Consider the following 14,134-nt stretch of genomic DNA (forward strand, 5'->3'; position numbering starts at 1 on the left):
AAACCTCACAACCAAAACCATAAGTACTAAATGCATCTTTTCCAGATCATAACAATAAAAATCACATTCACCAAAGAGCTATGGAAGGACATTATAAATTAATTAGAAACTAAATAATCTAATTTGAAGGAATGAGTGAATCAAAGAACAAAATCATAGAAGTAATCAATGTCATTAAAGAAAATGACAACAATGAGACAATATACCAAAATGTATATAACACAGCTAAAGCTAATACACTTGGGGAAATTTTATCTCTAAATGTTTATATCAAATTAAAACAGACTGAAAGTATATGCTGGTGATGGAATACCATTGTGCTCAAAGGAATAATAAACTAGAGGAATTCCATGTGAACTGGAAAGAACTCCAGGATGCAGAGTGAAAGGAGCAGAGCCAGAAGAACACTGTACACAGAGACTGATATACTATGGTAAAATCGAATGTAATGGTCTTCTGTACTAGCAGCAATGCAATGACACAGGACAGTTGTGAGGAACTTATGGTAAAGAACGCTACCCACATTCAGAGGAAGAACTGCAGGAGAAGAAACACAGAAGAAAATCAACTGCTTGAATACATGGGTTGATGACCCATGATGATGGGGATCGAAAGTACCATACCAATGCAATTATCAACAATTTGGAAATAGGTCTTGATTAATGACACGTTAAAACCAGTGGAAATGCATATCTGCCAGGGGAGCGGGGGATCTGGGGGGGGGGGGGGGTGAAGGGGAAGTAAGAGCATAATCATGTAACCATGTTAACTTTTCTAAAATATAAATATTAATAATTTAAAAAGAAACAGATTGAAATAAATTAAACACCAAAATCAATTAAACACCATCCTGAAAATCAAAGAATACTTTGTTCTTTAAAATCTACTTTTAAAATTGAAAGAAAACCAGAAGACAATTAGGTGGCACAGCCTAGCCTATGGCACTTAAAAAAAAAATTTGAACAAGACTAGGAACTAGCTTTATAAAAGAAAAAATAAAATAAACTATGGGTTAATTTGATTAAAAATATAATCGCCAGTATCAAAAATAAAGAGCAATTTCACCATCAATGAAGAGGAAATCAAAGCAATTATTAGGAGTTATTTTGGCCAATATGGTGTTGATACCTAAACCAGAAAGAGATAAAACAAAACTATAGATCAATTTCTCTAATGTTGATGCAAATCATTAAAATATCAAGGACATTACAGCAATGACAAAGATCACACATTATTGACCACAAAGGATTTATTCCAGAAATAGTTCAGTATTAAACTATCAGCCTAATTGACCTTGTCAATAAAAAAAATAAAAATTATTATCTCAAGAGAGAAAGATTTTTACAAAATACAACATCGATTTCCACTAAAAACACTACAGAGCATGGGAAAATGGAGCTTTCCTTAAAATAAGTATTATCTACCTAAAACTCATTAACAAGCATTATCACTACTGGGATAAGCTAGAAGTTTTCCCAGTTAAGATAAGGGGGAAATAAGGATGTCCATTATCACCATTATTCAATATTGTACTAGAAATTCCAGTTATGGCAATAAATTAACTGAAAGAATGAGAATGGGCGATTACAGAATTACACTTAAGAGAATCAACCAAAGAGCTAATCAGAGCAATTAATTAACAACTTGCAAGCTGTAAAATAAACCCATATTTCTACATATTACCAGTCCAGCAACAGCAAGATAGGAAAATTCTATTTAAAATAACTATAGACAATATTAAAAACCTGGGGTGGGGAGGATTTATCTGCCAAGATAAATCCAGGAATTATAATGAGAACACAATTACAAAACCCCTTTTACAGTCATATTTAAACTGGGAAAAAAATATCAATTGCTTGTGGTAAGGCCAAACCAACAAAAGAAAAATGACGATTCTTAGTGCCATATTAAACTATGGAATTTATTTCATAGAGCTAAAAAAATAACATAAAATCAAAAAGATCATCTTTTTTAAATGTGAAGGAAAGGAGGCTAGGTTAATCTCAAATTGTATTACAAAGTGGTAATCATCAGAACAATCTGGTGCTGGCTAAGAAATGGTGGTAGCTATAACATACATTAATCATGTTAATCTATTGTTTGATAACTCAAACCACTGGAAGACCATATGGCAACAGTATGAAAACTGGAAAAACAGTTTAGCAGAAACTAGAGGAAAAAACCAACATCTCATACCATAAACCAAGATAAACAAATTAAGGGAGCATGGAATAGGTTACACAACAGATCAATGGATAAATGAAGAATTTATCACCAAATAACAGCAGTAATAGCAAACCTTTTAGAGACCAAGTGCCCAAAACACAACAACCCTCAGCCGTATGTGAGGTGCACTCCCCTCCTTACTGCAGCCAGGGGAGGGAGGAAGTGTTCCCATTGGGTTGCTGGGCTCCAATGGACAGCACCAGCATGCATGCCATAGGTTTGCCAACATGCACATAAGAGTATAAGATATAAATGGACTATTTTGATTATTAATAAAAAGCAAAATCAATGCAACAAATATTAAAAGGAAAGCAGAAAACTGGGGAAAATTTTTTATCTTTGGTAATGACCTCATTTCTCAAATATATAAAGAAATTAGTCATTCTCCAAATAAGTATGGAATGTCTTAGCTATATTTTCTCAGCAATTACAATGATCCAAGATAATTCCATCCTCAGAGAAAAGAATTGATATAATATGCAGATTGGGGCATAGTATTTTTCACCTTTTTCATTTTTTCCCTGGATATATCTACTTCTGTAACACAATATGGAAATGTTTTACATGAGTAACCTAGATCAAATTGCTTACCTTCAAGGAAGGGGGCATATTTTAACAGGAAATGGGGGAAATGGGGGGTGGGGGTGAGGAGGGGGGGGAGAACTGATAAATTTGACCTTGTGGTCCACCTAAAGAGTATATTTCTCTAAGAGGTCATCAACAAAGGATTTATTTATATATACTAACATTCTCAATATATGAAATAATGAGAATGACACTGACATAGAAATAAATCCTTCAGATGTAAATGAAGGAGTAAAATCCTTGTATCTCTAAATCTATGATCCTATGATAAACAGAAGAAAGCAGAACAAAAAAAAGCCACCAATCAACAAACAATGGCTAAATGACACCAAAAGTATAAATGCCAGGGATGGGGGAATATGAAAACCAAAAGTAACTTCAGTAATGTAAATGAAAACCCCATTTAAAAGGCTGAATGTTCTAATTGACATAAACAGTACGGGTTTGGGAGAAGCACATTTTAACTTCTGTCTATAGGAAAACAAGGGATTGTAAAGGGGGAAAATTATGGTTGGACTGAATATTAAAAAAGGGTGGTTGCCAGGAATTGAATATCAATTTCAAATGGTTTTTTTAGCAATTTATTTATAAAATATAGGAAAGTGAAAGTAGAGAAATGAGAAGAGGACAGAGTAAGAGATCTAAGCTTAACGAACCAGGTTGTGTGTTCAAATCTTAGTTTTACTGGCCCGAAAGGCCCCAGCCAGAGAGCCTAAAAGTCAGTTTTAAAGAGGGTTTTAGCCATAAGGCCTCCTCCCAATCAAGGGCCCCTCCAGGGAAGCTAAGGAAGGGAGTCAGCCTTTTTTTCATTCACCACATGGTAGTTCTAAGGGAGATTTAAGAAGTCACACCAAAGTCCAAGGTCTCAGCCAGAGTTCCTCCAGGTCCAGTTCAAGGCCAAAGAGAGAGCTCCAGGATGTCCTTGCAATTTATTAAGACCATTCCTTTTGTCACTTCCTGTGCCTTCCTCCCATTTCATGTGTACCAATTACAACAAAGGCTTTGCTTAGGACTGTCCAGGGGATAGCCAGTCAATTCTGATTCCTTGCTCTAGCAACACATGGGTCACAGACTTGAAGATTTACACTTTTGGTGATTAAATCTAGAAGTGGGCGGGGCAGGATTAATCCCATCTTCACAGGATTACAGGTTTACAGGTAGAGAATGTTCCATATGCTACCAAATGTGGTTGCTTTGTCAAGTTTTTTAAAGGCAGCAAGGTTGTCCAATGAATAAAGTGTGGCGGGCTGGAGTCAGGAAGTTCAAGCAGACCACATTTTATTAGCTGTGTTGCCCTGTACAACTTACTCAATTTGCTTGCCTCAGTTTCCTCAAGTGTAAAATGGAGATAACAGTATAGTTGTGGTGAGGCTAAAGAGTGATATTTGTGTAATGTTCAAGGAATTCCAAGGAATGAGTTACTTAAGTGCTCTTTATTGTTATTTAGTTATTTTTCTGTCCTGACTCCTGACCCCATTTTGAATTTTTTTTTTTTTTTGCAAAGATACAGGTTTGTCACTTCCTTCTCCGGCTCATTTTACAGGAGGAAACCGGGTTAAGTGACTTGCCCAGGTTCACACAGTACCCAAGGCCAGATGTGAATTAAAGATGAATCTTTCCTACTTTGGGGGCTAGCACTCATTATCTACTTCACTACCTAGTTTGTCTGTCAGTAGGCACTTAATAAAAATCTATTTTCCTCTCTTCCTACTTTTCTTTGTTTCAAGGGAGGTTTCAGTGAGAGTTGTCTATTAGTAATATCATCAATTAGTAACAGCTAACAGCATCTTTAAGGTTTGCAAAATTTTGTACATTTTATGTCATTTGATTCTCCCACAATCTATCTGTGAGGTGCTATTATTATTCCTACTTTACAGGAAGGGAAAACTGAGGCTATTAGAGCTTAAATTGCCTGCCCAGGGTCACACTGGGCTACTAAGTAAGGAGGAAGTCCAATGCTTTATTAAGAAATGACTGAGGGGGCAGCTGGGTAGCTCAGTGAATTGAGAGCCAGGCCCAGAGACAGGAGGTCCTGGGTTCAAATCTGACCTCAGACACTTCCCAGCTGTGTGGCCCTGGGCAAGTCACTTAACCCCCATTGCCTAGCCCTTACCACTCCTGCCTTGGAGTCAATACACTATGTATTGGCTCCAAGATGGAAGGTAAGGTTTTAAAAAAAAAAATGACTGAGGCTTTAAAAGGGAGAGATACCAAAGAGTAGGGGGGAATTTTTAACTTTTAAAAGAATTAAAAACAAAACTCATGGAACTAATCTCCCCTCACCTAGATTGCTTTAACAGGTAAGCTGCTCTATTCTCCATCTTGTCCATCCATAACCAGATGTTCCTTACTGCTCTTTTTCCTTTATTTCCCCAATATAAGAAGCTAAAACAGCTTATCAAATGCCCAGGCTTTTCCAGATCACCATCTTAATTAGCTAATTACTCCACAACCCAGCCCTCCTACAGCAACAAGTTCAGTTTGTCTCCCATACATCCATCCATCACGTTTTTCTTCCATGTCTCCTGCCCTTCTTTCCTTTCCTCCAACCCAGGATGACATGACTTAAAAGCTCGTATTTTTACAGTCTTCCTTGTCTAATACAATTCCTTTACTTTCCCCTGCCATTTTGAACTTAATACCTACCTCTCATGTTTTATTTTATCATTTTCTGTACTTCTAATTAAAGGTCACTGAACAAACATCTATTGACTGTACAATAAAGACTTTTAATAGGAGCCAGAGATGTAAAGGCAGTGGGGGAAAAAGAACTTCAGATCATCTGGCTAATTCCTAATTTTTATAGATGAGAAATTGAAATTAGGAGTTAAGTAACTTGTCCAAACGCACTGCTTTTTCTCAGTCTTCATTCTTCTTGACCTCTTTTCAGACTTTGTGACCCCATTTGGAGTTTCTTGGCAAAGATACTGAGTTGTGTGCCATTTTCTTCTACTCATTTTACAGACAAGGAAATTGAGGTCAACAATTAGACCTTCCCAGGATCACAAAGCTAGGAAGTGTCTAAGGCAAGGTACTAGAGAAGATGAAGTCTTCTTAATTTCTAGACAGGAACTCTATCCACTATACCTCTACTTGCCCTTCTCATAGTTATTCTATTTGAGACACTTAATCTTTCCTGGTTCTCCTATATATCTAATCATTCCTGTTCAGTCTCCCTTTATAGGTTTAATGGTAGGCTTTTCCACATGCCCTCTTCTCCCTCTATACTACTTCATTTGGTGATCTGAGGAGTCCCAGAGCTAGCTTCCTTCCAGACCCACAGGCTCACATCTCCCTTTATTATATAAATCTTAAACCCAGAATGTCCAAAACTAAACTTATTCTCTCTCCACCCAACTTTCTCCCACTTCCAAACTTCCCTATTTCTTCTTTTAACCCTTACCTACTCTGTATTGGTTCCAAGGCAAAGAGTTTTAAGAGCTAGGCAATGGAGGTCAAGTGACAGCTGGGAAGTATCTGAGACCACATTTGAACCCATCTCTAGGCCTGGCTCTCAATCCACTGAGCCACCGAGCGCCCAGCTGCCCGCCCCAGAAACTTCCCTACCCCTATTTCTGTAGATGGGACCACCACACTTAAGTCACTCAGGCTCAAAACCCACCAGCCTGAACACATCCTCTCTCTTCTTCCTAAGTATTGCCAAGGCCTATGGATTTCACCTTTGCAACATCTCTGGAATATGCCCCTTCTGTTCTAATAAATGCTGCCACAGCGTTGGTGTAGACAAACCACCTCACACCTGGCCTTCTGAAACGGATTGCTGGTTGGTCTTTCCCCACTCTAGCCCATCCTGGTTGGCAAAGTAATTTTCCTAAAACAAATATCTGACCATGTCACAACCTCATTCCCCCTACCCCTATTCGATAAACTCCAGAGGCTCTCTAATCCCATCCTGTTTGGACCTCATCCCCATCATCTTTTCCAGTCTTCTCACCCCTTACATACTCTTCAAAGGAGTGACACAGTGGCCTCTCCTTGCTGTTCCCAAGACTCTAAATCTTAGCTCCAGGCATTTTCACTGACTGTCTCCCATGCCTACAATGCTCTTCTACATTTCTACCTCCTGAGTAAAGTCCCAGATAAAGATCTCATTTTCTGCAGGACTTTTGCCCCCCAACTCCTGGCAATTCTAGTGCCTACTTTCTATTTATTCTATACCTAACTTGTTTGCACATTGTCTACTCCATTAAATTGTGAACTCCTTGAGGTTAGGAACTGTCTTCTCACTTTCTTTGTATCCCCACTTGGCATTGTACCACCTGACATATAGGAAGCATTTAAAAAAGACTCACTGGCAGGGGACAACTGGGTAGCTCAGTGGATTGAGAGTCAGGCCTGGAGACTGGAGGTCCTAGGTTCAAATTTGACCTCAGACACTTCCCAGCTGTGTGACCCTGGGCAAGTCACTTGACCCCCATTGCCTACCCTTACCACTCTTCTGCCTTGGAGCCAATACACAGTATTGACTCCAAGATGGAAGGTAAGGGTTAGTAAAAAAGACAGACTGGATATGAACCAAAGTCTTCTGACTCATTTATTCCTTTTTTTTTTTTAATCCATACCTTTAGTCTTAGTATCAATACTGTTTTCCAAGGCAATAGAGCAGTAAGGGCTATGCAATGGGGGTTAAGTGACTTGCCCAGGGTCACACAGAACTTGTACAAATAAATACAAAGTATTCATCAAATTATACAAAGTAAATTCATGGGGCAGTTAGATGGCCGAGTGGATAGAGCAGCAGGCCTGGAGTTGGGAGGACCTAGATTCAAATCTGGCCTCAAACACTTCCTAGAAGAGTGAACCTGGGCTGGTTTTGCCTAGCCCTTGCCCTTTTGTCTTAAGAGGTGTTACTAAGAGAGAAAGTTTAAAAAATAAAACTAAATTCATAAACACTAATCAGAAGGCACGTATCAAACCTATCCTTGAGAACTTAGGGACTTCATCCCTCCCTAGTACACCCTTCTTGCCCCTAAGGATACAACCTATGGTGGTAAAAAGCTTGGGGGGAGGGGAGGGTCTGGAGCTTTATTGTTGTTCAATCCCATTATATGCTGCCCTTGGACAACTCTTCCAGACTTTGGCCCAGGGATTCTAACCCACTGAGCCACCTAGCTCAAGCTTCCTAATTCTAGATCCCAACTAATTTCTCTCCTATCCATGCCCCCCCTTTTCTAACTACATCCCCTTAGTTATAACTATTATATTATCAAGACTAACAGTCTCATGGAGGCAGCTGGGTGGCTCAGTGGATTGAGAGTCAGGCCCAGAGACAGGAGGTCCTGGGTTCAAATTTGACCTCAGACTAGCTACTGGCCTCAGTTTCTTCATCTCGAAAATGAACTGGAAAAGGAAATGGCAAGCTATTCCAATTTCTTTGCCAAGAAAGCCTTAAATGAGGTCAAATGAAGTCTGACATAATTGAAAACCAGCAAAAGCAGGGCTGGTCTTAAGAATGCCAGGCTGGATATCAGGAAGACCTGACTCCTAACTCAAAACTCTTGCTAGTTGTGTGGCCTTGTTCAGTGGGACAAGACTGAAAAGGCAGACAATTGCAACCTTTTGAACTATGATAGTATTCGATGAATGAGGGGGAGGTGAAGGAGATGGTAAGAGAATATAGATATTCAAGTAATGTTTGTTATATTTTTATCTGCTCTTTTTCAAAATGTCCTATTATGAGACCTAAAGGCTGCTATTTTAGAATGGTAACAGCACAGCCACAAATACCAACAGTTGAAAAGATCAATCCCAAATTAACACAGTACTCAAAGATTTGTGCTCTTACAAGCAAAAGAACATAAGCTTTATGTATCTCTGAAAAAAAGCCTGAACCCTTACATTTGAAATTCCAAATTTTCTTAATTCTAAAGTCTTATCTGAGATGACAGGGCCCAGGAAACTACAAAGAAAATTCTCACCTATGTGTTGCTACAAGAAAATAAACAGCTTACAAAACAACTATAATTTTGTACAACTTCCAATTAAGAGGTTCAATCCAATTGTCTTTCAAATCTCTCAGAACCAAAATTCACTCTTCAGAGATAAAAAAATTTCCATTAAAAACTACTTATAAGGAAAAAGTAATTAGTACTAAATACTGGGCAGGTTTTGATTTGTGTTTTTTTTAGCAATACATGTCCTTGAGAGCAGCTAGATGGCTCAGTGGATAGAGCCAGGCCCAGAAATGGAAAGATCTGTGTTCAAATCTACTCCTAAGACTCTTCCTGTGTGATCCTGGGCAAGTCACTTAACCCCATTACCTAGCCCTTACTGTTCCTTCTGCCTTAGAAATAAATAGTATTGATTTTAAGATGGAGGGTAAGGGTTTAAAAAAACACACAAATACATACACATCAAGAAAAGTAGTAGGATTTAAAGTCCTATTAAACCTAGTGTTCAAATCTCTTACTATGAGAGAGAAGGCTATGATCTTGTGTTACTTCCTCTGGACCCGTTTCATTATCTACAAAATAAGATGGTTAATTCTCATACTTTTTGGACTCAGAATCCTGTTACATTGTTAAATATGGAGGAAACTCTCCTCCCCAACCTCTTAGGGAAGGGGCTTTGTTTTATGTGGGGTATATTAATAATTACCACTAGTACTAAGAAAATAGTTTTGACCTCATATGCCCTTGAAAGGTCTTGGGGACCTCCAGATCATGTTAAAAGAATTACTGAACTATATTATCTCCAAGGACTCCATTTGATCCTTACAGCCAGGAGAGCAGGTACCCATTTCCTAGTTAAAAGAAACTAAACCTCAGAGATTTTAAGTAACTGATGGTGTCAGTGATGGGGAACCTTGCCTCAAAAAGCCTCCCCAGAGGAATAAGTGCTGTCCCCTCCACCTCAAACCCTGTCCCCCACCCCTTACCCCAGACAGGGGAGGGAGGAAATGCTCTCATTGGGCTCCTGGGCAGAGAGGTGGGGGATGAGAGGCTCTAGTGGAGAGGGGGAGGAAAATGGCCCTAGCACTCTGCTCCCCTCCAGCTATATGCCATGCACCCCTCAAACCTAGCTCCTCTTCAAACCCACCATGGGGATCATCTTCACTACAGGTTCAATGGGATGCTATCTGCATCACACCCTTATGCAGCATGTGAGCCTTCCCCCACCCCCACCCCCCCAACCAGAGAAAGCACTTCCCATTTGGCCACTAGGCAGAGGAGCAGGAGAAGTGAGGCATATCCTCAGGAGGCACATGGCAAGGGGGAGAGGAACAGCAGAGTCCTTCTGGTTTTGAACTGACAGGCAATGCGTGCCCTTTTTGGTACATGTGCCATAGGTTTAAAATCACGGGCCTAAGGTGACCCAGCTGGTTCAAATGGTGACCCTCCAGAATAAAAGGGTTCTAGTTTTCTGAGCAACTGACTACTCCAATGTTTTTTCTTGTTATGCCACCCCACTTCCTATTTCTCATTACATCAGCATTATAAAATTAAAGACATTTTTCTAGTATTTTTTTGTTTTTTTCTGTTTTCTTTGGTAGCATTCACAAGTTTCAGAAAAATTTCCCTTTCCAAAAATTTAAAATATTTCTGATTTTTAAATTCACAATAATTGAAACCTAGTGTACTACCCAAAATTGGAAAGGGGAAAAAGACACTTACAGAATATAATTGAAATAATTTACTTAATAATGACTTGCATTCACATACAACTAATTGCAAAATCAAAATTTTTTGGTCATTTGTTACATTTTTTGGTGAGTAAGGATTCTCAATTCAGAACCCATTCTAACACCTGTATTCTAGTCAATTAGAAAAAAAATCACTTAACAGAAGCCTGACATCTTGCATTTTATAATAAACAAAAGGTGTTCCAGTCCTAGTCAAAATGTGCATACATAAATGATGTGCTGAAATTTCAATGCTTTACTGGATTAACAAAAATATCAACCAATGTTAATGTTGATGCAGTCTCACCTGGTTTTGAAAATCACTATCAGAAAATGTCAATTCCAAACTTATGCCTACATTATCCCCACACTCAATCTTTTTTCTCTCCTCCCGCGATACTCCCCCCCCAAAGCAGGGTTGTTCAATTACAAAAGTAGACCCCAGAAATTCAGCTAATTCCATTGGGCATTTCTAACAACTTAAAGAACTATTAATGTCTATATCATTCTTTATGTTTAAATATAACAAAAAAGGACAAGTCACTTTTATTATTCCTGATGAAGCAGAGAAAGAGGGAAAGAAAAAGGTTGAAAAAGCTTTTACTAGATACTAGTATATATTTGGGCATTGTACTAAGCACTTTACAAATATCTCATTTAATCTTCGCTACTACCCTGCTGTTATCTTCATTTTACAATGAGGAAACTGAAGAAAAAGAGGGTAAGAGATCTACTCCCTAGGTTATACAATTTCTAAGTGTCTGAAGTCACATTTGAACTCAGGTATTCCTGACTCCAGACTCAGTACTCTAATCCACCTTCACCACCAACTGCCTCTGGTGACTGGATGATGGTATATGTTCAATACAAACCAAAATCTTCAAGTATTTTCTAAATCAAAATGAGACTGTAAAAGCAAATTAAAGGGATTACCTTCTATAATATATTTCTCTCCTTGGTGCAAATGTACCTTATGAATATGTAAAAATAAATTCAGTTCTGTTATTTTAATCAGAAAGCATTGTATAGTGAAATATCTGGTTTTAGAGCAACCTGACACAAACTGGCTGAATGGCTGAGGAATCACTTAAACCTCTCAGAGATACAGACCATTGTCTCAAAATAAGTTGCCTGATCAGCATTGTTAGAGGGAATTGTCCCATCTTGGAGTTTCCAAAGCCAATTAAATCTCAGAGCATGTCCTTTTACATTACAGGTAGTTTTCAAATGCTTTGGTCTCAAGATCCTTTTATATCAAATATTAAGGAATTCTCCACCTCCAAAAAGATACTGTTTATGTGGGTCACATCTACTCATAAACATCTTATTTTTGACCTCAAGGACACCTAAGTCCTAGTTAAAAGAACTAACTTTAGGATATAAAAAATTTTCATAAACAAAGGAAATTTGTTAAACTAAGAAACAGGACTCCAAAAACTTGTTTAAAATACTATACACGGGGCCTTCTATAAACAAGTTACACTCTCAGAAAAATGTGATACTCTAAATATGACTTTACAGCTACTTAACACTGTACATCTTGTTTTTTCCCCCTTAAAATTTCTACCACTTCACAATCTAATAAATTAAAACTGATGTGCGTCCTTAGTATGCAACAGGCACTAAAGTGAATTGGGGAGAGTTAAGTCTGGAGTTAAGTCCTAACTCAGACACTTAATGCCTAGACAATTGCACCTCTCTTTGCCTCAGTTTCTCAACTATAAAATGAAGATAATACAAAACCTATTTGAAGAGCTGTTGTGAGAATCAAAGAACATATTTGTGAAGTGCTTAGCACTGTGTGGCACATAGTAGGATCTCTATCTATAGAAATGCTTATTATGTTCAGTTTTCTCTCTCCTCCCACACTCAGAAAATATGACTCAGCTATAACTAGCAAATGTTAATTAGGATAGGAAAAATTTTCTAAAACAAAAGACCACTATTTTATCTGGGTTTTGTAACCTAGAGTAACACACTAAAATTACTAATAGAAGTGTTTTATTACTCACATCAATATTTTGTCTACAAGTCCTGGGTATGAACAAGTGATGTGTCTGTGGTAGTAGTTAAAAGAAAACTCCCTTGTCCGAGATACCAGGATTTTGTGATACCAAGATTGAGGAATGTAATCTCTGATTATAGGAAGTTTTAAGTCCATACAGCCCGAGGAAACAGAGGTCAGTCAACCTCACTAGAAAAAAATTTTTTTCATCGTAACCACACGTCTACAAATCAGTTTTTTTTTTAAGAAAAATACCAATCGTTTATATTTGGATTTGAAATGAATGGGTTTTTTGTGGCGTTTTTCTCTTATTAGACTTTGCTTATAAGATTAACACAAGCAGTATTAAAATAGCATTCAGAAAATACTTAGTGGGCAAGTGAAGGCGGTTACTCAGATTCTGGCAAATGTGAACAAATAGGGATTAGAAGTAACAAAGCTTGAAAGCATGAGAACAATATTCCAGATAATTAAAATAGAATCGGTAAGGGAGCATCATACTTCCTGTAGAAGCAGCAGTGCCTGGGCCAAGCTCCCCTCAAACGCTCCAATAGCTGGCCTGTGCTCTCCCACGTACCCAGGGAGCGGGCTGGCCCCCAGCAGCCTGAGACACCTCCCCTCCTCCGTCCCCTAGGAGGCAGAAGGCAGCAGTATCCTAACCATCACCTCCCCCCCACCGAATCTTCCCTTCCATCATTCCAGAGTGGTCCTCGGGCCCGCCTCTCACTAGGGGAAGCCCCCCTCCATTTCTCCATTCCCCCGGGATGCGTTGGCTCCTGGGGGAAAATGTTCCCCATTCAATCTCAGGAAAGCTGGACTGCTCTCTCGGTTTTCCGCTGCTTCACTAAGCCGCCCCCCACCCACCCAACCCCCGCGGGGGCGAGGAGTTTAAAGCAAAAACTCTCTGCCTCTGGAGTGCAGGGCTGGGGGAGGAGATGTGTCTCGGGGCCCTCCGCCCCAGGGGTGGGCGGGCCCGCGCAGCGCAGTCCCGGGCGGTTAGGCCGCGCTGCGGTCGGGGGTCCGGCCTGCTTCCCAGGACTGAGAGGGAGGCTGGGTCGGGGGTGTATAAGCCAGAGATATGCTTACACGTTTGCCACGACGAATGCAGCCCGTAACTGAGGCCGGAGACAACTGCGCACACGCACAACGCACACACACGCACAACGCACACACACGCACAGATACGCGCACACGGGGGGAAGAGAATGTGAATAGGCCTACGCCTCCATTACACACCCACGCACAGGCGAGAAGCCTCGGCCCCCCGCACCCCGCAATAATCTTCCAACACGCACATTCCCTCCTTCAGTCCCTAAGCCAAGTCGTCGTCCCCCTGCCCCCGCACACGCGCACACACGCACGCACACAGGACCACACGCACAAACTCACGGGCGCTGCCCCCGGCCTGGGCCGGCCCAGCAGTCTTGAGCGCGGAGCCCCGAGCCGGGCACGGGGGCGCGCGCGCGCTCCCCGCGGCCCCTCCGGCCCCCCTCCGCCCCCGAGGCCCTTCGCTTCCCCACCCCCGCCTCACCTGCATTCAGCGCGCCGAGCTCCAGGCGGCGGCAGCGGCGGCGGCGGCGAGGCAAGCGGGGGAGGCGACGCGGCGGCGGCGGCGGGGACGGCGGGGGCGGCGGGGCTGAGGGCAGCCAAGACATGCAGGCAGCCCGCCGGCGGGG

The 14,134-nt window shown here is 40.5% G+C and overlaps 1 protein-coding gene across 1 annotated transcript in view; it reads right to left on the reverse strand.

The window, feature by feature from the left end:
• Positions 1-14,134, reverse strand: part of CNOT6L (CCR4-NOT transcription complex subunit 6 like) — a 76,316-nt gene that overhangs the window by 57,030 nt on the left and 5,152 nt on the right. Inside the window, 1 exon segment of the mRNA XM_044682169.1 lies at positions 13,990-14,134. Within this exon segment, the coding sequence (XP_044538104.1) occupies positions 13,990-14,134 (145 nt within the window).

This window comes from Gracilinanus agilis, chromosome 6, assembly GCF_016433145.1.
Source record: "Gracilinanus agilis isolate LMUSP501 chromosome 6, AgileGrace, whole genome shotgun sequence".
In the NCBI taxonomy this organism is placed as follows: Eukaryota; Metazoa; Chordata; class Mammalia; order Didelphimorphia; family Didelphidae; genus Gracilinanus; species Gracilinanus agilis.